This window comes from Oncorhynchus keta, chromosome 32, assembly GCF_023373465.1.
Source record: "Oncorhynchus keta strain PuntledgeMale-10-30-2019 chromosome 32, Oket_V2, whole genome shotgun sequence".
Taxonomy (NCBI): domain Eukaryota; kingdom Metazoa; phylum Chordata; class Actinopteri; order Salmoniformes; family Salmonidae; genus Oncorhynchus; species Oncorhynchus keta.
The window spans coordinates 22,998,034-23,022,521 of NC_068452.1; the positions used below are offsets into that span (position 1 = coordinate 22,998,034).

The 24,488-nt window shown below is 41.0% G+C and overlaps 2 protein-coding genes across 3 annotated transcripts in view; one reads left to right on the top strand and one right to left on the bottom strand.

Annotated features, from left to right (window-relative positions):
* Positions 1–233: 233 nt before the first annotated feature.
* LOC118384515 (transcription factor MafK-like) lies at positions 234–14,725 on the bottom strand. Its single transcript, XM_035771117.2, has 3 exons — positions 14,511–14,725; positions 5,882–5,960; positions 234–5,794 (listed from the first exon to the last, which is right to left on the bottom strand). The coding sequence occupies exons 2-3, from the start codon at positions 5,924–5,926 to the stop codon at positions 5,357–5,359; spliced, it is 483 nt and encodes a 160-aa protein (XP_035627010.1). The 5' UTR covers positions 5,927–5,960; positions 14,511–14,725; the 3' UTR covers positions 234–5,356.
* Positions 14,726–21,254: 6,529 nt separating this feature from the next.
* LOC118384154 (integrator complex subunit 1-like) overlaps positions 21,255–24,488 on the top strand; it is a 31,915-nt gene continuing 28,681 nt past the window's right edge. Inside the window, exons 1-6 of one of the 2 annotated variants that reach the window (XM_052490923.1) lie at positions 21,255–21,323; positions 21,754–21,835; positions 21,963–22,247; positions 22,361–22,557; positions 22,640–22,777; positions 22,876–23,041. In XM_052490923.1, coding sequence (XP_052346883.1) covers positions 21,778–21,835; positions 21,963–22,247; positions 22,361–22,557; positions 22,640–22,777; positions 22,876–23,041 — 844 coding nt within the window. In that variant the 5' untranslated portion in view covers positions 21,255–21,323; positions 21,754–21,777. Of the gene's footprint in view, positions 21,324–21,733; positions 21,836–21,962; positions 22,248–22,360; positions 22,558–22,639; positions 22,778–22,875; positions 23,042–24,488 lie in introns of both variants that reach the window. The other variant, XM_052490922.1, reaches the window with a different exon arrangement.

A 24,488-nucleotide genomic window follows, 5' to 3' on the forward strand; every position in this document is an offset into this window, starting at 1 on the left:
ACATACTAGTAGCAGAGTAATGAAAGGTCACAAAGGGTACGGATTCTCTTCAAAGTGTTCATTATTATTTTATTTTCACTCACCTTCAGCTAGAAAGCGGTATAATAGAACTGATCATGCCTCATTAACTACCACAAACTAGACAAATTAGCATCTAATCTTGTGTCGTGGCTGTGCATTAAAACTTGAGATCCCATTCATTGTGAAAGTCCACACGATAACTTAAAAAAAAAAAAGTTAACATACAATTGTGTCATACAAGGTGGAAGATGGTGAGTGAAAGTATAACATCCATTGTATTACAACTGTTATTCTTTCACCCACCACCACCACCATGTTTACTCATTTGAATGTTGACTTGTACAAAGTACTAATTTGGAGCAGCATACTTTATATGTCATGGAACTTTTTTAAAACTAATTTATAAGTATATCTGCTGAACATAGGAGATTTAACATGTATGTTCTATGTGCGTTTATGGTAAATAGGACTGACAGAGCAAATATAGGAAAGATGTGTAGGCCTACATAAAACATAACGTAGATATAAATCAGGTGAAGAACATAATAATTTAACCGCGCCAGTCTAAAAGGCAACATATAGCAAAATGTACAAGATAAACATTTAAAAGTGCCCACTTGCTTTCTGAACCATCTATCCAATTACCTTACCGTTGCATTATAATGGCTCATATCAGAGAAGATGCAATCAACCATGGCAGAAATACATCTTATCTACATTGCCCTCTAGTTGCTAGCAGTTTCATTACAGTGCCCTGTGCATATGAATTTGCCGTCGTCAATGTTAAATCAAACTCTAGGAGCAAAGTTCTTTATTTCTAGATCGAGGGTACTGAGGGATAACACAGCCACCTGCTGTGCAGGAAGAGCATAACTACTAGTGCTTCCATACTCCATCTTCAGCTGCCAGAGCCATGTGTAGATGTGTATGAACCTTTAGTGAGTTTTAATACAACTAGGGAGGAAAATGCAGCTTGGGGTACATAGAAATTCATCAACCTTGTTGGATGTTTATTTTGACACAAAAGTATATGTTTTGCACTCGAATATGAGTCATACAATAATATATAGACAGTATTGTGGCTTTGTTTACAACAGAATTGAATGAAATTGAAAGCAATAACTAAATGGATAAAATTCTTAAATTGATATGCAATTGGATTGCAAGTCTCCAAAACAATTTGGTCAATAATGTGCTTATTCACAGCATTTATAAAGATTACCAGCAGAGGTCAGTGTAAAGTTCAGAAAAGGGTGCTAAATATTTCAAGTGTTTTCTCTTCCTCAACATTCATTTCATAACTAGCATTCTGCTGTATATTCTCCTCCAAATTGAAATACTTGTATCTGTTTCATAGCTGTCACAAAAGCATCAACTCAAACTTCAAAAGTCTTGGAGTTTAGCAATGTGATACAAACGTAACTTCCTTATAATAGCATGTGGGCATATGGCAATTCGCTACCAAAGTAAGTCTTTCCCATAAAAATATACCCAATCCACCTACTCTAAAACAGCCGTGAGTGTAAACACAGAGCCTAATTTGCAGACTAGACGAGGGTAGTTTGCAGGTAATAATTATGAACTGACCTTAAAAAGACACAAATACAACTATAAAGTCCGCAGAATAGATTCCTTATGATTTAATTGATGCTATAGATAATAATTGAACTATCCTGCTGAAATAGGCCAGAAAATAAGAATCATTTTACGTCAGAGGATGATAACAAGATCACACCACTCCCAGGTATTTAATATCCCTATAATAAAGCAACAATTATAGAAAAATACACACATATAAAAACACAGGAATTAAGGTGTAGTAACAAATATACCAAATGAAAACACAACATGAGAATGATAAGAGCACAGCAATGGCCCTGCCTGAAATAGCAGAGAGCCATGCAGCAGCTAAGTCCCCCTTCGTGATCTTTATAGCTAAGAAACAGGGGAGGAGGAAAAGTCATGTCCACTGGGGGTAAGAGAAAACCGTGACAAGAGCCAACTCTAGACTTCACTCGTGACTAACTTCGATAAGGACTGAAATGCAAGAATTATAGATTCTAGATAAGTATCTAGAACGGAAACTTATAACCATCAAAAAGTATACTCAACCTGTGCTTGTTTATGGGTAACATTTGAAGCTAATGTGCCATTGAATGTGGTCATGACACCATTCCTAGAGTTTTTTTTTCTCTTGAGTTTTATACCAGGATTCCTCTTACCCAAGAGTCTGTGTCAAAAGCATATGTTCAATGTCTACTGTTTCAGAGTTACCAACACCGGCAGCAGCACTTTCAGACGACCCAACAGTAGGAATGATTTCTAAGAGGACGGAGTTCTTTATGTCAAGTGACAGGAGGCAGTTGAGAGCTTTGATTTTCCTTCTCTTGCATTGAAACTAAAAGGTTCTAGCTTAAGGCTATAATATACAGGAATTCATTGAATTGCATTTCATTTGTCAAGGCAGCTCCCATTATCACTACATCCAATATGGATTACCTACCATAAAATATGGCATTGCATGGAGAGGATAGTTCAGAGGCAAAAGATCATAGGTAAGTGCTCGTCTTAATAACATAAAATAGTTATAAACTGGCTGCAACTTCAGCAATTCTGGGATAGACCACAAACTATGATCAGCATCATACAATCTCCCATTGCTAAAGTAATACCAGAATGGAATGCGGTATTTCACAAAAAGATGCTTCAGGTGTCCTATGATTTTAGATGTAAATTTGCAGCTATACGATTTGTAACATTTGCAAAGCAAGTGATTTTGGTACTTTTACACTGTGATCTAACAGTTTCATAGTAAGTGCCGTTCAATGATCTGGAAATTTGTCTGATGTAGCCTAATTTGTATTTTACTTGTACTGTAGATTTAGTTCCTCAGCTGTAAGGAGGACAACCCATGAGTATGTTTGTATTCTAAAATGTAGGCTATGCTATAATGCTATATACCTGCACGTTGAATCTACAGTCTAAACCAGATAAAAGTTTTCCAATGTCAAAAGGGCCTGGTTCATCCAGCTAAACATACTTGGTCAGTTATCAAATATATACAGTGGGGCAAAAAAGTATTTAGTCAGCCACCAATTGTGCAAGTTCTCCCACTCAAAAAGATGAGGCCTGTAATTTTCATCATAGGTACACTTCAACTATGACAGACAGAATTAGAAAAAAAATCCAGAAAATCACATTGTAGGATTTTTTATGAATTTATTTGCAAAGTATGGTGGAAAATAAGTATTTGGTCAATAACAAACGTTTCTCAATACTTTGTTATATACCCTTTGTTGGCAATGACAGAGGTCAAACGTTTTCTGTAAGTCTTCACAAGGTTTTCACACACTGTTGCTGGTATTTTGGCCCATTCCTCCATGCAGATCTCCTCTAGAGCAGTGATGTTTTGGGGCTGTTTCTGGGCAACACAGACTTTCAACTCCTTCCAAAGATTTTCTATGGGGTTGAGATCTGGAGACTGGCTAGGCCACTCCAGGACCTTGAAATGCTTCTTACGGAGCCACTCCTTCGTTGCCCAGGCGGTGTGTTTGGGACCATTGTCATGCTGAAAGACCCAGACACATTTCATCTTCAATGCCCTTGCTGATGGAAGGAGGTTTTCACTCAAAATCTCACGATACATGGCCCCATTCATTCTTTCCTTTACACGGATAAGTCGTCCTGGTCTCTTTGCAGAAAAACAGCCCCAAAGCATGTTGTTTCCACCCCCATGCTTCACAGTAGGTATGGTGTTCTTTGGATGCAACTCAGCATTCTTTGTCCTCTAAACACGACGAGTTGTGTTTTTACCAAAAAGTTATATTTTGGTTTCATTTGACCATATGACATTCTCCCAATCTTATTTTGGATCATCCAAATGCGCTATAGCAAACTTCAGATGGGCCTGGACATGTACTGGCTTAAGCAGGGGGACACGTCTGGCACTGCAGGATTTGAGTCCCTGGCGGCGTAGTGTGTTACTGATGGTAGGCTTTGTTACTTTGGTCCCAGCTCTCTGTAGGTCATTCACTAGGTCCCCCCGTGTGGTTCTGGGATTTTTGCTCACTGTTCTTGTGATCATTTTTGACCCCACGGGGTGAGATCTTGCGTGGAGCCCCAGATCGAGGGAGATTATCAGTGGTCTTGTATGTCTTCCATTTCCTAATAATTGCTCCCACAGCTGATTTCTTCAAACCAAGCTGCTTACCTATTGCTGATTCAGTCTTCCCAGCCTGGTGCAGGTCTACAATTCTGTTTCTGGTGTCCTTTGACAGCTCTTTGTTCTTGGCCATAGTGGAGTTTGGAGTGTGACTGTTTGAGGTTGTGGACAGGTTTCTTTTATACTGATAACAAGTTCAAACAGGTGCCATTAATACAGGTAACGAGTGGAGGACAGAGGAGCCTCTTAAAGAAGAAGTTACAGGTCTGTGAGAGCCAGAGATCTTGCTTGTTTGTAGGTGACCAAATACTTATTTTCCACCATCATTTGCAAATAAATTCACTAAAAATCCTACAATGTGATTTTCTGGAGCAAAAAAAAATCTAATTTTGTCTGTCATAGTTGAAGTGTACCTATGATGAAAATGACAGGCCTCTCTCATCTTTTTAAGTGGGAGAACTTGCACAATTGGTGGCTGGCTAAATACTTTTTTGCCCCACTGTATTGTTTTTTAGTTTTTTTTACAGTTTTCAAGCTGCCCTTGAAATTGGAAATATAAAAGCTTAAATTATTTAACATACTGTATGAGTGTGACAAAAAAAAGAATATTACTGAGAGATCATTCCTAGATCAGTTTAAGGCAAAAGCTTCAATGCCTCAATTTCCATTGAGACATTAGTATATACTCTCATATACAGAAGAAAGAAGGCTTTTAGGCTTAGATCAGCGTTTTTTTGTGTTATTTTAAATATTCATAATGTATTAATACGGTAATTATTACAATAATATATTACTTTATACTCTGTAAATGCAAGATACCACAGGCATCAGAGCGGTCTCAGACCAGTGCTGCCATCACAGGGTATAATATCAAGTACCCACTCTGCCGTCAGTCAGAGAGGCCCAATGCCCTGCCGGTGCTGGGGAGGTTGTGGCACAGTGCACAGACAATGTAGATTATGTACAGTATGTGAGAGAAAGAGAGTAGAGAATGAATGCAGCATCATGTTGTTATCATCCCACAGAGCTAGTGGCCACCCCACCCCCTTCCCTCAGTCAAATTACTGAGCTTCCTCTCAGCATGGGTCGGGTGCCATTGGTTTCAGGCTGGATCGGGTCGGAACCGGTAAGGACCAGGCGGGACGGGGAGACGAGAGCCCAGTCCTGTCAGCACTAGGAGGGGGCTGAGAAGGAGGTTGGGCTGGAGTTGTGGTTGTTAGTAGACTTGATGATGGTGATAACGCTGGTGGTGGCCACCTTGCCTGGTGAGAGAGGACCACATGTGACAGTCCGGGCAAAGCACTGCAGGGCCTCATACTTGGCGCGTAGGGCATCCAGCTCTAGCCTCATGCTGGCGTTCTCCCGGGCCAACTTGTCTACCTCGTGCTGCAGCTCCTGCTTCTGCCTCTCCAGCTCCTCCTTCTGGGTGACCCGCTTGATGCGGCAGCTGGCGGCATAGCCGCGATTCTTCAAGGTCCTCCGCCGCTGCTTCAGCCGCACCACGTCCTCCTTGGTCAGCCCACGCAGGTGTGTGTTGAGCTCGCGCACCGACATGACCACCAGCTCATCATCACTGAGGGCCGGGGCATTCTCACCCACCTCCTTCTTAACCTGCAAGAGAGGCAGCCATTGATGAGAGTCTGGCCCTTTCCTGAACTCATCATTCACATTAAACATAGTGTACGAATACAAAATTACCTTTAAAGTCTTGTTTGCTTTAAACTGAGTCGTCATACCCTGCATGCATAAACTGGCCAGAATCCCACAGACGTCAACACTGCAAAACAAAGAAGGGAAAATTGTGATGGGAATAAAAAAAATGTATTCAAATATATTTGTATACATAATATAGTGTATTCGTTGTGAAATGAAAGTGTCGGTTATGAGTGTAGCCAAGTTCAGATACAGCCATCCTAAGAAGCCACTCCCCTTTCCCAAGAAATCTATCGATGAGATCCCACAACAACATTCCTGTGTTAGTTACGTCTCCGCAACCAGCTCAGTAGATTCTCTAGTAACAGAGACTGCCAGCAGAGGTCAGCATAACACTGAAAGATGATAATGAATATACAGACTGTTGGGCAAACCTGTTTACTTGCTGCTGTAGGGAGGGCCCTCACAATGTAGTTCACTAGACCATAGCAAGACCGCATGAATAGAAACAGGTCAGCTCTCACCACACAGCTTGTCTGAGCCCTCTGCTTAGAAACTGGTCATGGGCTATTTTGGTCAAAGTCGTTTTTAGAAAAAGGCCTATCTGAACACTACAGTGAAACACATGCCTTTGAGACTGCTGCCATGGCCTAAAAGAGAGAGAGACTGCTGTGTGCCTGACTGTGAATAAAAGCCCACATTCTCCCAAGGCTCCATTTCAGCACCATGACCTGCTCCCTAAGCAACGGCTGCCATGGAAACACCCTGCAAATGGGTGTGGGTGTATAGTCACATGGTCATCCAAAGGGTAAACAAGTCTCATTCATAACCCTGTCATACACATGGTAGAAATTACAAGGGCAGGTCAGTTTGAAGAACTAAGTGAGGATCACCAATAGTTTAGGGAGTGTGTACAATAACAGTCTCATAAACTCTGAACAATGCATAGTCTCTTCCATTTAGATACAGTACTATTCAACCTAACATGGCCTACATTGACCCGTATGAGTCTCCTCTTTATAACACAGAACATATGCCTATGTCAACAGTAAAACTAACAAACACAAGCTTACATTTATGGTCATACTGAACTTCACAGTCCTGTAGATATGTGGGAAATTCCTGAAGATCGTGTGACAGAGGAATAGTTTCCCTTACAGTCATGGGTGTATTTTTGTAGTGAGACAATGTACTCTATTTCATTTAGGACTTGAGTCTGGTTGTCTGGCTCATATTACACTTGGCTTTCCTGAGCTGCTACATGCCCTTATTTAACGCTGCTGGGTATATTTAGCTCACTGTGCTGCTGACACAAAATTCTGCCAGCTAAACAATTTAGGTGAACATGTGATAAGCGATACCTCATTAAGAGGCCAAATATTCCATCCGGCGCTTTGAGGTGCACTTTCTCGAACATGATACAACAACCCAAAAGGGTGAGGTTTTAATGACTATTCCTTTAGCGAAGTTCATCTCATGCCCCTGGAAATAAATATAGATAGCTGATCACAGCCGTTTCTGACAGCTTTTGCTGGGTTGACCATGTGTTGAAGAGCTGAAGTGGTTATACTGTTCTTGCATCGAAAGTCTTAGAGCTCCTAAGTGGAAAGGGGCAGAATGCCAAGTGATTGGTCAGATGATAATGGAAGGTTCACTGGCTTTGGCACTGAAGCAGAACAGATCACTAATAAGTTCTTAGTCAGCCATCTGTTTTGTCTTTTTGTAAAACCACACCGGAGGTACAGCCTATGCCTGGCCGCATGTTTCTGTAATGAAGGGATACATGAATGTGGAGTGTACACTTCACACAATCCTAACTTGGAAAATAAACCAATAGATGACTCTGTTTTGTGTGGATTTAAGAACCACATGACAGCATGTTCGGTGAACCATCACGTCTGATTACTTGTTTTGGCCATCCCCTTTGATCCTCATTTGAAATTCACTTGGGTTTTCAACTTAACTATAGGAAAAAGAGTAGAGAAAAGCATACAGCATAGCCTTATTTTGGCACATGTATGCAACTTTGAATCCAACACTGCACAGCCAGCCAAAAATGTAAGACAATGTTCCAGCAAGTTGGCTGAAAGAGCCTGTTTTGAACTGTTGCATCAAGGGGAGACCCTGGGTAATATTGCGTGTGACTCGAATATCATGAAATGGGGATGTAAAAAGGCCTCCTTCAAGCTTTACAGCTCAGAGGCCACATTGTTTCCTTCAAATCCCTTCTGCATGTTCTCCTGTCTGTTTTAGCAAATGGCACTAGGTCGAGCTCTTCAGATCCCACTTTGCGGCTTTCCGTCTTCCAGAGAGGAAAAGAGCAGTAAGGTTCCAAGGCCAAATCCCTGTTTTGATCATCTTTCAGGACGAGCAACAGGCACATTTTACAATTCAGTACCGCTTTTGACTGTGCACATATTTCCCTTTTCACCTTTTTGAGTGCTTCTAAGTAAAAAAAGTAAAGCCATAGAATGTGGCTTAAGTGTAGATAACAGAACCACAGTCCTGACTAAGCACACACACGAAAGAGACCCCAAGTTTCATTTGGGAGGATAAATGCATTCATAATATGTCCTGTGTAATGCACCCATCTATGGAAGGGGGGCTTATCTATTCAGATGTAAAGATATCGCTGTAAAATCTTCCAAATGTCTGAAATTCAGATGTGTCTCATATCGAAGTCTAACAACAGCCAGAATTAATCAAGTGTTGACGACTAACAGGAATAAAGAGTAGTACTATCCCTAACCAAATAACTTAGTTAGACAACACTGTTAAGTTTTCATGATGAGAGAGGGAGCATTTACACACAAGGTGGTGGCTAAACAGATATGAAAATATAAAATATTTGCTGGCCACAGGAAAGGTCTGATGATTTCAGCGCCATATTTCATCAGCTCACGTAGTCCAGATCATGAGGAAATTACTCATCGTATCAACTCACACAAGTCCAACTGACAAGATTACTGTAGGCTCCGGATGCAGCCCACTGGTAATAATCACTGTTCTCTGGCCAATTTAACTTTTGGAAAAAGTGAACATAACCTTTGTCATAGTTTGTTGTTTAGTCATTCAGTGTAATTGACATCAATGACTTACTCAAAGCTTGAGCCAAGAACTAGGGCTACAGCTTTGCTAAAATACTCTAGAATGAGTTTTACCAAGGTGCATATTAAATCAGCACCACAGTATCAGCCCAGGCAGTAACCATTAATAATGGATGAATAACTGCCTATTTAAGTACTGATTGTGACCTGGCTAGAATAACAAGCCAATAAACTGCAGGCCTGTTATGGTATTAGTCCAGAGACAATGTGTGAAATGTGACTCCGTTTAGTTTTTGTCATTCAGACCTCAGCTCAAATTCAAGTCTGTGTGCTTGGGTTATGACAGGTACTGCTCTGGGGCGCGACGTTTTGCTAGAATAAAGAGCACGTCAAAGACCTGAGTGCTCAGGTCCCAGTGATAGATGAAATGTTGGCTTGTCTTGGCTACTTGTTTTCCTTCTCTTTTCTATTCGTTTTAGAGTTTGGGTTTGGTGGAAAACAGATACGCTATGTTCCTCTGAGAGAGGAGAGAGAGCTTGATGGAGCTCCCCTCTGTACAGAATGTCTCCTCGGTTTGCTCAGGGAGTTGGGGAGAAGAGAGCCTTCCTCCAGACTATGCTGTGGTGGTGCACTCTGCTCTGCACTCCAGCGCAGCACATTTGGAGGGATGTTATGTAAAGGAAATGGAGAGCATAGCCGAGCCATGAGTCATGCTGTTTACTGGTAAGAACTAGGACGAGCGGCAGGGAATCACACCCTCCCAAACTGACGTTTCCTGGAAAATCACGTTGTTCCGCAGGGCAGAAGGAAAAGTACAGGAAACGGCTGGCATACCCGCCGGAACTTTTTTGCGGAAAAGGGAGGAGAGGTAGATCTCTGAGCGAAGCGACTTTCCAACTGGGGACATAGGGATTGAAAAGAATGTCAAGTATGCACACAACAAAGACAAAGCTGTCCAGTTATTACCTAACTAAAGCCATTCCATAGTACACATTGAATAACAATGAAAATCAATGAGGAAAAAAATACTATTACATTTTCCAACTTCAAATAACAAAGGAGTTTAGGAGTCATTAATTCCATCCCGGCTCTCCATTAAGTTGTTAATATTCTTATTCAGTCTGTGTACCCAAGTTCTCAGATGTAAAAGTGAGAAAGTTCAGGACATTTCTCCTTGTTTACTGTATACCACCTAATACCATAATTAAAAAAACAAGACACTACTCGAGACGATCCTTCCACACCCCAGGCCACAGTGTGGCGAGAGCATTGGTCTGAGATCCAGGAAGTCATCCAGAAAAGCAGGAATGGGCTGGGTGCAGATCCTGGTGGTTGGTACAACACAGGCACCTAAGAGGCACTTGTGGAGAGATGCCAATGTATATCTCTCCATGCTTCGGTGTAAACCTGTTAACGGGACTGTTAAACTGTACATGTAATACAGTACTGTAAATATTTTGGTTGTCTGTCATGTCTATGTAATTCTTATGACACAGTCTTTGTCTCTAGAAATAAATTATCAGAACACATAGTAAGGAAATTAAGTTAAACGTTTCACAGTTAAAAGTAACTTTATACATAAAAATATCTGACTTTGGTTTCCTTTTGAGTCATACCTTTTCACTAACCACAGTCATTTCACAACACACTGCAAAACCCACAATGACAACTGTGGGTTCTCTTCCACCCCTGAACACTCAATACTATGAAAACTGTGAGCATCATTAACCATGAGTATGTATACACCATATTGTTATGCTGAAATATTGGTTAGGGAAGTGAGAGAGCAGAAGACATCACATTGGTAACCAAGCCACATGTTAACCTCATAACAGTGCATGGATTTGATGCACTTGGTGTGGGAGGTCACCACCATACAGTTGAAGTCAGAAGTTTACATACTGAGTTTAAATGTGTTTGGCTAAGGTGTATCCCAGTTCCTGACATCTAATACTAATAAAGATTCCCTGTCTTAGGTCAGTTAGAATCACCACTTTATTTTAAGAAAGTGAAATGTCAGAATAATAGTAGAGTGATTTATATCAGCTTTTATTTCTTTCATCACATTCCCAATGGGTCAGAAGTTTACATACACTCAATTAGTATTTGGTAGCATTGCCTTTAAAATTGTTTAACTTGGATCAAACGTCTCAGGTAGCCTTCCACAAGCTTCCCACAATAAGTTGGGTGAATTTTGGCCCATTCCCCCTGACAGAGCTGGTACAACTAAGTCAGGTTTGTAGGCCTCCATGCTCACACACACTTTTTCAGTTCTGCCCACAAATAGGATTAGGATTGAAGTCAGGGCTTTGTGATAGCCACTCCTATACCTTGACTTTGTTGTCCTTAAGCCATTTTGCCACAACTTTGGAAGTATGCTTGGGGTCATTGTCCATTTGGAAGACCCATTTACGACCAAGCTTTAACTTCCTGACTGATGTCTTGACATGTTGCTTCAATATATCCACATAATTTCCCCTCCCTCATGATGCCATCTATTTTGTGAAGTGCACCAGTCCCTCCTTCAGCAAAGCACACCCACAACATGATGTTGCCACTCCTGTGCTTCACGGTTGGGATGGTGTTCTTTGGCTTGCAAGCCTCCCCCTTTTTTCTCCAAATATAACAATGGTCATTATGGCCAAACAGTTGTATTTCAGCCCAGAGGACATTTCTCCAAAAAGTACGATCTTTGTCCCCATGTGCAGTTGCAAACCGTAGTCTGGATTTTTTATGGCGGTTTTGGAGCTGTGGCTTCTTTTTTTGTTAAGCAGCCGTTCAGATTATGTCGATAATGGACTCGTTTTACTGTAGATATAGATATTTTTGTACCCATTTCCTCCAGCATCTTCACAAGGTCCTTTGCTGTTGTTCTGGGATTGATTTGCACTTGTCACACCAAAATACATTCATCTCTAGGAGACAGAATGTGTCTTCTTCCTGAGCGGTATGGCGGATGCGTGGTCCCATGGTGTTTATACTTGCGTACTATTGCTTGTACAGATTAACATGGTACTTTCAGGCATTTGGAAATTGCTCCCAAGGATGAACCAGACTTGTGGAGGTCTACAATTTTTTGTCTGAGGTCTTGGCTGATTTCTTTTGATTTTCCCATGATGTCAAGCAGAGAGGGACTGAGTTTGAAGGTAGGCTTGAAATACATCCACAGATACGGCAGGGTAGCCTAGTGGTTAGAGCGTTGTACTAGTAACCGGAAGTTTGCAAGTTCAAATCCCCGAGCTGACAAGGTACAAATCTGTCGTTCTGCCCCTGAACAGGCAGTTAACCCACTGTCCCTACGCTGTCATTGAAAATAAGAATTTGTTCTTAACGGACTTGCCTAGTGAATGCACCAATTTGTAAGTCGCTCTGGATAAGAGCGTCTGCTAAATGACTTAAATGTAAATGTAGTTAAATAAAGGTAAATAAAAAAAATACACCTCTAATAGACTCAAATGAAGTCAATTAGCCTAACAGAAGCTTCTAAAGCCATGACAATTTCTGGAATTTTCCAAGCTGTTTAAATGCACAGTCAACTTAATGTAGGTGAACTTCTGACCCACTGGAATTGTGATACAGTGAATTATAAGTAAATAATCTGTCTCTAAACAATTGTTGGAAAAATGACTTGCACAAAGTAGATGTCCTAACTGACTTGCCAAAACTATAGTTTGTTAACAAGTAATTTGTGGAGTGGTTGAAAAATGAGTTGTAATGACTCCAACCTAAGTGTATCTAAACTTCTGACTTCAACAGTGACTCGGGGCATAGGCAGCCTCTTCGACGAGATTTCAAGGCCATCATACAATGTGGAAAGTTTTGGATGAGAAAGGACTCCTCTCATATTTTCCATATAAATCACAATGACAGTAAAGTTCAAATGTCCAAGAATCTGATCCCAGACATGCAATCAGCACCAAAATATGAAATTGATAAGGATTTCTTCTCTTTGTTAATTTTATAAAGCTGAGCAAAAGAGAATTTTTTTTTTTTTTTAATCAGCATAGCAACAAACTTTTTTGTGTGAGTGTCATCTAAAAATGATTGCTTTGACAACAGGCCCGTAGATTCAATTTCATATTGACCTGTGACGCTGCGGCTTCCAAAAGAGATTCTGCTGAACCAGGGCCAACTATGGCACTCTCTCTACTGTCAAACCAGGGTATAGGATAAATACTGAAATCACTGATACAGCACTAACAATTTGTTAGTGGGACTATCACTTGTTTTCCAACAGGACAATGACCCAAAACACACCTCCAGGCATATTAATGCCCATGATTTTGGAATGAGATGTTCAAGGAGCAGATGTCCACATACTTTTGAAGTGTATTTAGGCATGACATAACAAGACATTTCAGCTTTTCATTTTTACTTAACTTGTAAACATATATTTTTTTAAAAACGAATTTAAACAAACATAATTCCAATGTACCCCTTTTACCAAAGAGCACAATCTGTCTTTGCTATTCTGTCTACCAAAATATACTATTGCGTACCTTAGCAGCACAAACATAATTCCACTTTGACATTATGGGGCATTGTGTGTAGTAGGCCAGTGAAATCTCAATTTATTTAATTTTACATTCAGGCTGTAACAACAAAATGTGGTCAAGGGTGTGAATACTTTCTGAAGGCACTGTATATTTCAGATGCTATATAATAAACTGAACATAAACCTAACTTCTACAGTTTATACTACATTTAAGGAAAATAAAAACTGCCATACTTGCTGAAAATTACAGTAGCCCACACACTTACGGGTTTTGATATAGGAAAACAAGCTAATCGTAGAATTTATCATGTGTGAAGCAAAGGCAACGTTTTAGAACTCGTCTCCATTACTGTTGTCTCCATTACTGTTGTCTCCATTACTGTTGTCTCCATTACTGTTGTCTCCATTACTGTTGTCTCCATTACTGTTGTCTCCATTACTGTTGTCCCCTTTACTATCCTCCTGGTGGTCTATCCCCATGTAACAGTATAACTTTAGTCCGTCCCCTCGCCCATACCCGGGCTCGAACCAGGGACCCTCTGCACACATCAACAACTGACACCCACGAAGAATCGGTTACACCCACACCATGCCCTGACTCAGAATTCTAAAACCCAGACCACGTGTTGTTTCCTTACGTCGTAAATATAAAAGTATGCTACCGTATGCTATGTGGACAACGATCTGGATATAGTAATTAATCGAAGATCTCTGAAAATACTACACTTATTCAAGTTATTAAGAGGCAGAAGTAAAACATATTAACATTCAAAATTTTGCAATTGGTAAATAGATGGAATAAAAAAAAATAGAAACAATTCGGAAAAACACGATTTGTTAAATTGTTACATTTTAACTTCAAGAGTGAAATAAGTTCATTCCAGGCGTTACACTACTTCAACACGTGTCCATATTGCAGAAGAAAAATTGCAAATAACCATAAACGTTTGTAAATTGTTTCAAATTGAAAAGATAGGCCTACAAAATGTACCAAGTACGTTGATAACATGTAAATTAAATATTTGTTTAAGCCTGATCTTACTTGTTGATACATGCGTAAACCGTGATAGCATCAGCAATTCTAGAGAGGAATGTCAAAACATCTCACAGAAAAGCGCTCGTACTCTCTCACCTTATGAACGCGGATATTCTCCGTCTGCAAAGCGTAAAGCTTGTGAAGTTGCCGTCCTATACGGGTGGAAGTTACTTGTCGCGATTCTGAAAGGCGTCCAGCAGTCGAACCCGAAATGTATCCCCGTACTAAATTAACTACAAAACAACAACAATGTATCAACATTCCACTCTGTGCTTCCGCAAGTATTCACGTCACTAATTCCTCGTGACCGCCCCCTCCATTCATGAAAATAACTTTCTGCTGACGTAAACGAGGCGGGAAACTAGGGGACGCCATAAATAGATGGTAGATGCAGTTAGCTAATACTTTTGGGAAAATTGGCGAGATAATGTGTAGATTAAATCATTATTATACTAATTATGGCTATCCAACTATATGCTGTTAATACTTCACAGACAATGTCAGCACATGTTTTAGCTTTTTATATGCTAATTCAATAATTCCATGATTGCACAATGTTTGTTCTTCTGGTGACAAAATCAGTATGAGAGAAACCCTATCCCACATACTTCCCATAATTTATATTACAGAATTATCTTCTTTTTTTTTGGTAATCTGACCCTAAAGTTACTGCCTCACTGGTTAATAGAAGAAACAGCGCCATCTGTCTTTACCAATGTCCTGTCCTTCCAACATGTATTTTGAGTTATGGATTTATTACAGGCTGCATAATGTTGAAGGCTCTGAGGCCAACTATAAGCTTGCTTATTCCGCCTTCTTACTAACCACTTACACTACTGCCCCAAGACCATTCTCATGCAAGACAATATATAGTCTGAGAAGGGTGACAGACATTCTCTTAGGTGAAATGCTTTAGAAAAAAAACATGACACATCTCCAAAAATAAACTAGTAGTATCCCCCCAACTAAGGACTCCCAACAACGTGCTTCTCAGTTGTTCTTGGTCATACGCTGCATTAATGTTTTTAAACAGACAAATCAAATATTCTTCTAAAAATGATTTACTAATTTTAATACTGCATGTTTAAAATGTGTATGTATACATTAACAGCCTAACTCTAGGGCTCATCTCATTGAACATCCTCAAACTGAGCACAGAGTTGATAAGCAGTGCTGACATGCCTTAAGGCTGTGGTCTAATTGGCTTCAACAGTATTCACTTGCGTAAGGTTGCCACATATATTTAGATACACCAATAGAAGTATTGAAACAATAAACACGCATTGCCTGCATTTACACAGGCATTCCAATTCTGTTTTTTGCCCATAATCCGATCTGATTAGTCAAAAGACCAGTTAGTGGCAAAAGATCAAAATTGGGCTGGCTGTGTAAATGCAACCATGGACTGCGCTGCAGAGGCTTGAGAATGGAAAAGGTCAAATTTAAATGGGAGGGTTGTAAATTACTGAATGATATTCATGTAATAATCAACTTGCTCCTTACAATATGCATTCATACATTGGTTCAAATCAGGATGTCTTTAGTGAGGACCTGTCCATTACACTGTAAACAATGGGAAAAAAAGATTCCCACTAATTTCCTAGCAAAGGAACTGACTAACTCCCATAGAGTTCACCCACTGTAGCTGGGCCTAGAGCCAGGAGGTTGGTGTATGGTTGTATTTCTGTGGAAGACCATTGCCAGGGGTGATTCAACACATGAGCGTTTTCCTCAGGAGAGGCATATGGACTAAATTGTACATTGATGTGCTGGGATCTCTCATGCAGAGTACAATAAAGTTGAAAGCAAATGCAGCTTTTGAGATGAGTAATTACTCAAGTTTGTGTTATGGGTGGTTCTCATTCTAAAGCAATGCCCAAACCTGCTTTATTAGAGCACATCTTGTCAACAGAATTAACATCAGGTTATGTTCGCAATAGTTTATATGCCTCTGTAATCCCCCCTGAGCATTCTTGTAATTAAAAATGTAATTGAATGTGCACTGTGGCATGGGATTGTTTGGCTTGGTGTATAGTTGGGCTGTCGGCAATTCATTATTTTATTGATCATGTGGCGATTTATTAGAAAAATGTGTCTCCCAGATGTTCCACTCCAGCAGTGTCGAAGCCTTTACCTGAGGCAGGACTTGTCTGTTCATGTCTTTGTTTTGACTAAATCAATATTACACAGTAGTGTACTGGGATATGAAACAATAAAGATCAGAGGACGTGTTAGCTTTTATGCCCACGATATCCCACCGATGATGTATGATGCCGAGCTCGGGTAAAATTATCTAGAACGAAGAGCCCCCCGACTGTTTACAGAAGGTTGGAAAATGAACCTCCAGTACCCCAACAGACTGTTAATGATTAACATATAAATGATGACTTCACTAACTTCTTAAGTCTAGTTATTAGCAGCGTTTGGGAGTAACTGTTTACTTGTAAACTGATTACAAAAAAATAACTAATCAGTTAGGATACCAGCTATTTTTGGCGGGAAAAAACAAGCTGATTACTTCTAAATTCAGAAAGCACGTTTTCTCAATGACGTTCAATTCCTTTTTGTCATCTTCTAATACCTCTTAAGGAGAAAGTAATCCAAACATAACTGAAAGTCATCAGATTTGGTGACTGAGTTTGGGTAATACAAAAGTTAAGTTACTGATTACAATTTTGGACAGATAACTTTAAATTAAGTCCATGGAGAACAAGAGCACCTCCTCCCAGCTGCCCACTGCACTGAGGCTAGGTAACACGGTCACCACCGATAAATCCATAATAATCGAAAACTTCAACAAGCATTTCTCAACGACTGGCCATGCCTTCCTCCTGGCTACTCCAACCTCGGCCAACAGCTCCACCCCCCGCAGCTACCTCACCCAAGCCTCCCCAGCTTCTCCTTTGCCCAAATCCAGATAGCAGATCTTCTGAAAGAGCTGCAAAACCTGGACCCGTACAAATCAGCTGGGCTTGACAATCTGGACCCTCTATTTCTGAAACTATCCGCCGCCATTGTCGCAACTCCTATTGCCAACCTGTTCAACCTCTCTTTCATATCGTCTGAGATCCCCAAGGACTGGAAAGCTGCCGCGGTCTTCCCCCTCTTCAAAGGGGCAGACACCCTGGACCCAAACTGTTACAGACCTATATCCAATCTGCCCTGCCTATCTAAGGTCTTCGAAAGCCAAGTCAACAAACAGATCACTGACCATCTCGAATCCCACCGTACCATCTCCACTGTGCAATCTGGTTTCCGAGCCGGTCACGGGTGCACCTCAGCCACGCTAAAGGTACTAAACGATATCATAACTGCCATCGATAAAAGACAGTACTGTGCAGCCGTCTTCATCGACCTGGCCAAGGTTTTCGACTCTGTCAATCACCATATTCTTATCGGCAGACTCAGTAGCCTCGGTTTTTCTAATGACTGCCTTGCCTGGTTCTCCAACTACTTTGCAGACAGAGTTCAGTGTGTCAAATCGGAGGGCATGTTGTGGCAGTCTCTATGGGGGTGCCACAGGGTTCAATTCTAGGCCAACTCTTTTCTCTGTATATATCAATGATGTTGCTCTTGCTGCGGGCGATTCCCTGATCCACCTCTACGCAGACGACACCATTCTGTATACTTCTGGCCCTTCCTTGGACACTGTGCTATCTAACCTCCAAACGATCTTCAATGCCATACAACACTCCTTCCGTGGCCTCCAACTGCTCTTAAATGCTAGTAAAACCAAATGCATGCTTTTCAACCGTTCGCTGCCTGCACCTGCACGCCCGACTAGCATCACCACCCTGGATGGTTCCGACCTAGAATATGTGGAAATCTATAAGTACCTAGGTGTCTGGCTAGACTGTAAACTCTCTTTCCAGACTCATATCAAACATCTCCCATCCAAAATCAAATCTAGAATCGGCTTTCTATTTCGCAAACAAAGCCTCCTTCACTCACGCCGCCAAACTTACCCTAGTAAAACTGACTATCCTACTAATCCTCGACTTTGGCGATGTCATCTACAAAATGGCTTCTAATACTCTACTCAGCAAACTGGATGCAGTTTATCACAGTGCCATCCGCTTTGTTACTAAAGCACCTTATACCACCCACCACTGCGACCTGTATGCTCTAGTCGGCTGGCCCTCGCTACATATTCGTCGCCAGACCCACTGGCTCCAGGTCATCTACAAGTCCGTGCTAGGTAAAGCTCCGCCTTATCTCAGTTCACTGGTCACGATGGCAACACCCACCCGTAGCACTCGCTCCAGCAGGTGTATCTCACTGATCATCCCGAAAGCCAACACCTCATTCGGCCGCCTTTCCTTCCAGTTCTCTGCTGCCTGTGACTGGAACGAGTTGGAGACTTTTACCTCCCTCACCAACTTTAAACATCTGCTATCTGAGCAGCTAACCGATCGCTGCAGCTGTACATAGTCCATCGGTAAATAGCCCAAGCAAATTTACCTACCTTATCCCCATACTGTTTTTATTTATTTACTTTTCTGCTCTCTATCTGCACATGACCATCTGATCATTTATCTCTCCAGTGTTAATCTGCTAAATTGTAATTATTCGCCTACCTCCTCATGCCTTTTGCACACAATGTATATAGACTCTTTTTTTAATTATTAAAAAAAAATCTACTGTGTTACTGACTTGTTTATTGTTTACTCCATGTGTAACTCTGTGTTGCTGTCTGTTCACACTGCTATGCTTTATCTTGGCCAGGTCGCAGTTGTAAATGAGAACGTGTTCTCAACTAGCCTACCTGGTTAAATAAAGGTGAAATAAAAATATTTTTTTATTTTTTTTAAAAGATTACATTGTACATATTACAAAGAAAGTAGCCTACTCAACCCTGAGTACTGAGTAAAACAAATTAAAAGGTTTGCAATTGTCATAGCAATATGACTACAACATTGACTTTAGCTTCCTGAGGTGCAAACAAAATGGGAGATTCTGTTTTGGGTGGATTTCTCCTTAAAAACATTGACTCATAGTCACCCATGAGTTGTTTCTGAAGAAACAGACTTCTCACAAACTGTTTTTTCAAGTTTGTGGACTTCCCATGTGACACAGGATTTATATTTGGAACATGACTAAGCATTCCAATGATTTGTCCAAAATATGTGTAATATTAAAAACACTTTATGTAACACACTGTCAGGTTACAGGGCTATGGAAACATGTGGTGAAGCAGTTTCAGTTTGTGTTAGTAGTCTGCTATGAAAGACTGGTATTCAGCAATATAGTCTCTGAATAAGATGTAGGCTAATTTGTTGCTATTAGAGAAAGTGTCAAACATGTCTGATGTAATAGCATGGAGAATACTGTAACAGTGTCGCATGTAGGATAAAGGGTCATCTTTTGGTTTGGGAATAGTAAGGCTTTGTTATGCACTATAATTGTGTCATCAGATAAATGGAATGTGTAACATGAAAGGAGAGCACAATTGCCATGCCATTTTTCATAAGTAGTAACTTTAACCAGATATAAGAACTAAAGCATTTTCACTAACAAGGCTAGATTACAAGCACATGTTTTTTTTTCTTCCAATATGTGCTTTACAGTGTGTGCCTTTCTGGGTGACATGTCTGTTTTCTTTGTCTGGCACAAGCAGTAATGTATGTTTCCATGCCTGACATCATTGTGAGGATTCTTGGAAACCTTATTCCTTTTCCAAAGCTCTTAGGCAAATAGTGCCACCCATAACAACACCCACTGCCAGACATTATTGCACTTGGCCTAGGCCTACTTGTGAGACTGGAGAAATTACATTATAGGATAAATACAATTACAATGGGAACATTAGTCATACATGATTTTAATGAAAAATATCTAAATACATTTTGATTAATAACACAATGCAGATGTTTCTATCCTTATTAGCCTATAGCCTAATCTGCATTTAGTTTGTGATCTACACAGTACCAGCACATTTTTCAACCTCAGGAGTCTGAAGAAATTCGGCTTGTCACCAAAAGCACTCACAAACTTCTACAGATGCACAATCGAGAGCATCCTGTCGGGCTGTATCACCGCCTGGTACGGCAACTGCTCCGCCCACAACCGTAAGGCTCTCCAGAGGGCAGTGAGGTCTGCACAACGCATCACCGGGGGCAAACTACCTGCCCTCCAGGACACCTACACCACCCGATGTCACAGGAAGGCCATAAAGATCATCAAGGACAACAACCACCCGAGCCACTGCCTGTTCACCCCACTATCATCCAGAAGGCGAGGTCAGTACAGGTGCATCAAAGCTGGGACCGAGAGACTGAAAAACAGCTTCTATCTCAAGGCCATCAGACTGTTAAACAGCCACCACTAACATTGAGTGGCTGCTGCCAACACACTGACTCAACTCCAGCCACTTTAATAATGGGAATTGATGTAAAATATATCACTAGCCAATTTAAACAATGCTACTTAATATAATGTTTACATACCCTACATTATTTATCTCATATGCATACGTATATACTGTACTCTATATCATCTACTGCATCTTTATGTAATACATGTATCACTAGCCACTTTAAACTATGCCACTTTGTTTACATACTCATCTCATATGTATATACTGTACTCGATACCATCTACTGCATCTTGCCTATGCCGCTCTGTACCATCACTCATTCATATATCTTTATGTACATATTCTTTATCCCTTTACACTTGTGTGTATAAGGTAGTAGTTTTGGAATTGTTAGCTAGATTACTCGTTGGTTATTGCGGCATTGTCGGAACTAGAAGCACAAGCATTTCGCTACACTCGTATTAACATCTGCTAACCATGTGTATGTGACAAATAAAATTAGATTTGATTTGATGTTCTTCAACGCTTACCATTGCACGGGCGGGACTTCCGTTCGAGACGCGGGAACTTCCGTTCGGGAATACAACATGGAAGTGAGAACGGGTCTATTTCTTTTTGATATTCAATAGTTTGCAATTCCAACAGTCAGTCATAATTACCCATGCATATTGGAAACGAACTAACACGTAGTTGTTTATCTAACCAGCTTTTTCCGATGTAATTGCTTGTAGCTAGTTACTAGCTAACTCACATACCGGTAACCTTAGGTTGCCGCTGTCTATAATGCTTCACAATAACAGTAACGTTAGTTAGCTAATAGCTGCTGCTTAGCCCTTTCAGTTTGACAAATGCCAAAGGTTTTAGGCACTTTTTGGGGATAAATCCGTTATCGTGATGTAAAAATGCTTTACAAATTGGCAGCCTCGATGTTGAGATGAGATAATTATTTACCGACCAGTTTCCAGGTAGCTATGCTAACTAGCTATCTGTGTGTCTCACGTAGAAATCTCTGCACCCACACAGTACATGATTTAGCAGTGAGTGTACATGATGAATCGTCCCAAGCCTACAACGATCAGGCGGCCTAGTGCTGCAAAGCCCTCAGGTATGTACAGTATCTAGCTATCTGCACCCACTTGTAATATTATTGTATGTTTGACAAAAGTAAGATGTTGCTTTTGTCAAACATACAATAATATTACAAGTGTTTCTCTTCAAAATGTTGCCAATAGGTCACCCTCCTCCTGGAGATTTCATAGCATTGGGGTCAAAGAGTGGCGGAGAGTCCAAAGCACCTGCAGTTCTCCTTAAGCCAGCGTCCACCTTACCCACTGACCGTAAACGAGAGACTTCCTCGTCACTTCCATCCTCCTCTGGCCTATCCGGCCTCGTGAAGCGCCCCAAGATCTCCTCTACCCCTCCTGTCAGCGCCCTAGGACGACTGGCTGATGTGGCAGCAGTGGACAAAAGGGCTATATCACCTTCGATCAAGGAGCCCTCAGTGGTGCCCATAGAAGGTAGGAAACAGTTTCAATTCAAATATGTTTTTCAGTGGAATCGGTTGTGGTGAATCCTGTGTCTGTGATGTGCTGTGACTGTGCATATTATTAACGCAATGGTTCTCTTGCAGTCCCCCCAGCAGTGCTCCTGGATGAGATTGAGAATGCAGAGCAGGATGGAAATGATGATCGCATTGAAGGGGTGCTCTGTGGAGCTGTCAAACAGCTGAAGATGAACCGGGCCAAACCTGACATAACACTATACCTCAGCCTCATGTTCCTGGCCAAGATTAAGCCAAATCTCTTCGCCACTGAAGGCATTATTGAGGTGAGATTTGAAACCCAACATTTTACAATCAGTTCCATACCATTGTTATACAGATTGGTTCATGACTTTCTCTATCTGACAGGCCTTGTGCAGTCTCCTTCGCCGGGATGCCTCCATCAACTTCAAAGCAAAGGGCAACAGTCTGGTGTCTGTGCTAGCTTGCAACCTGCTGATGGCAGCCTATGAGGAGGATGAGAACTGGCCAGAAATCTTTGTCAAAGTGAGAATCACTCATCATTCCTATTGGATTTCTGTTTGTATTCTAGCTGCATTGTTACCACTGTTGTGCACTCTTTAACATGTTCTTGTTCTTTTCAGGTGTACATTGAGGACTCTTTGGGGGAGCGAATTTGGGTAGACAGTTCCCATTGTAAGAATTTTGTGGACAATATCCAGACTGCCTTCAGTACCAAAATGCCCCCAAAGAGTATGCTGCTGCAGTTGCAGACTGACACTGGCCGCTCCGGTGGAGATATCAGTGCAGGTATAGTACTGTATGTACAGTTTAAGTCGGAAGTTTACATACATACACTTAAGTTGGAGTCAATAAAACTTGTTTTTCAACCACTCTACAAATGTCTTGTTAACAAACTATAGTTTTGGCAATTCAGTTAGGACATCTACTTTGTGTACAGCAAAGGACCACTGGAAAAAAAACAGGTACAAAAATATCTATATCTACAGTAAAACAAGTCATATATCAACTTAACTTGAAAGGCCGCTCAACAAAGAAGAAGCCACTGCTCCAAAACCGCCATAAAAAAGCCAGACTACGGTGTGCAACTGCACATGGGGACAAAGATCGTACTTTTTGGAGAAATGTCCTCTGGTTTGACGAAACAAAAAATAGAACTGTTTGGCCTTAATGACCATTGTTATGTTTGGAGGAAACGGGGGAGGCTTGCAAACCGAAGAACACGTCCCAACCGTGAAGCACGGGGGTGGCAGCATCATGTTGTGGGTTTGCTTTGCTGCAGGAGGGACTGGTGCACTTCACAAAATAGATGGCATCATGAGGGAGGAAAATTATGTGGATATATTGAAGCAACATGTCAAGACATCAGTCAGAAAGTTAAAGCTTGGTCGCAAATGGGTCTTCCAATAGGACAATGACCCCAAGTATACTTCCAAAGTTGTGGCAAAATGGCTTAAGGACAACAAAGTCAAGGTATTGGAGTGGCCATCACAAAGCCCTGACTTCAATCCTATAGAAAATGTGTGGGCAGAACTGAAAAGCATGTGCGAGCAAGGAGGCCTACAGCCCTGTCTCAGTTACACCAGCTATGTCAGGAGGAATGGGCCAAAATTCACCCAACTTATTGTGGGAAGCTTTTGGAAGGCTACCTGAAACGTTTGACCCAGGTTAAACAATTTAAAGGCAGTGCTACTAAACACTAATTGAGTGTATGTAAACTTCTGACCCACTGGGAATGTGATGAAAGAAATAAAAGCTGGAATAAATCCTTCTCTCCACTATTATTCTGACATTTCACATTCTTAGAATAAAGTGGTGATTCTAACTGACCTAAAACAGGGACTTTTTACTAGGATTAAATGTCAGGAATTGTTAAACTGAGTTTAAATGTATTTGGCTAAAGTGTATGTAAACTTCCGACTTCAACTGTATGTACCTACCGGTTTGTTCAGGTGTGAATCCTGTGACATTGGATTTGACTCTTAATCATTACTACGTCATTTAACATTGGTCAGTAGCCTAGCGGTTAAGAGCGTTGGGACAGTAACCGAAAGGTTGCTGGTTCGAATCCCCAAGCTCGGCTTGGATGGTCTACCGCCCAACGTTAAATGACGTAGTAATGATTAAGAGTCAAATCCAATGTCACAGGATTCACACCTGAACAAACCGGTAGGTGAAAAGTCTGTCTTTGCCCTTGAGCAAGGCACTTAACCTTAATTGCTCTTTTGAGTCGCTC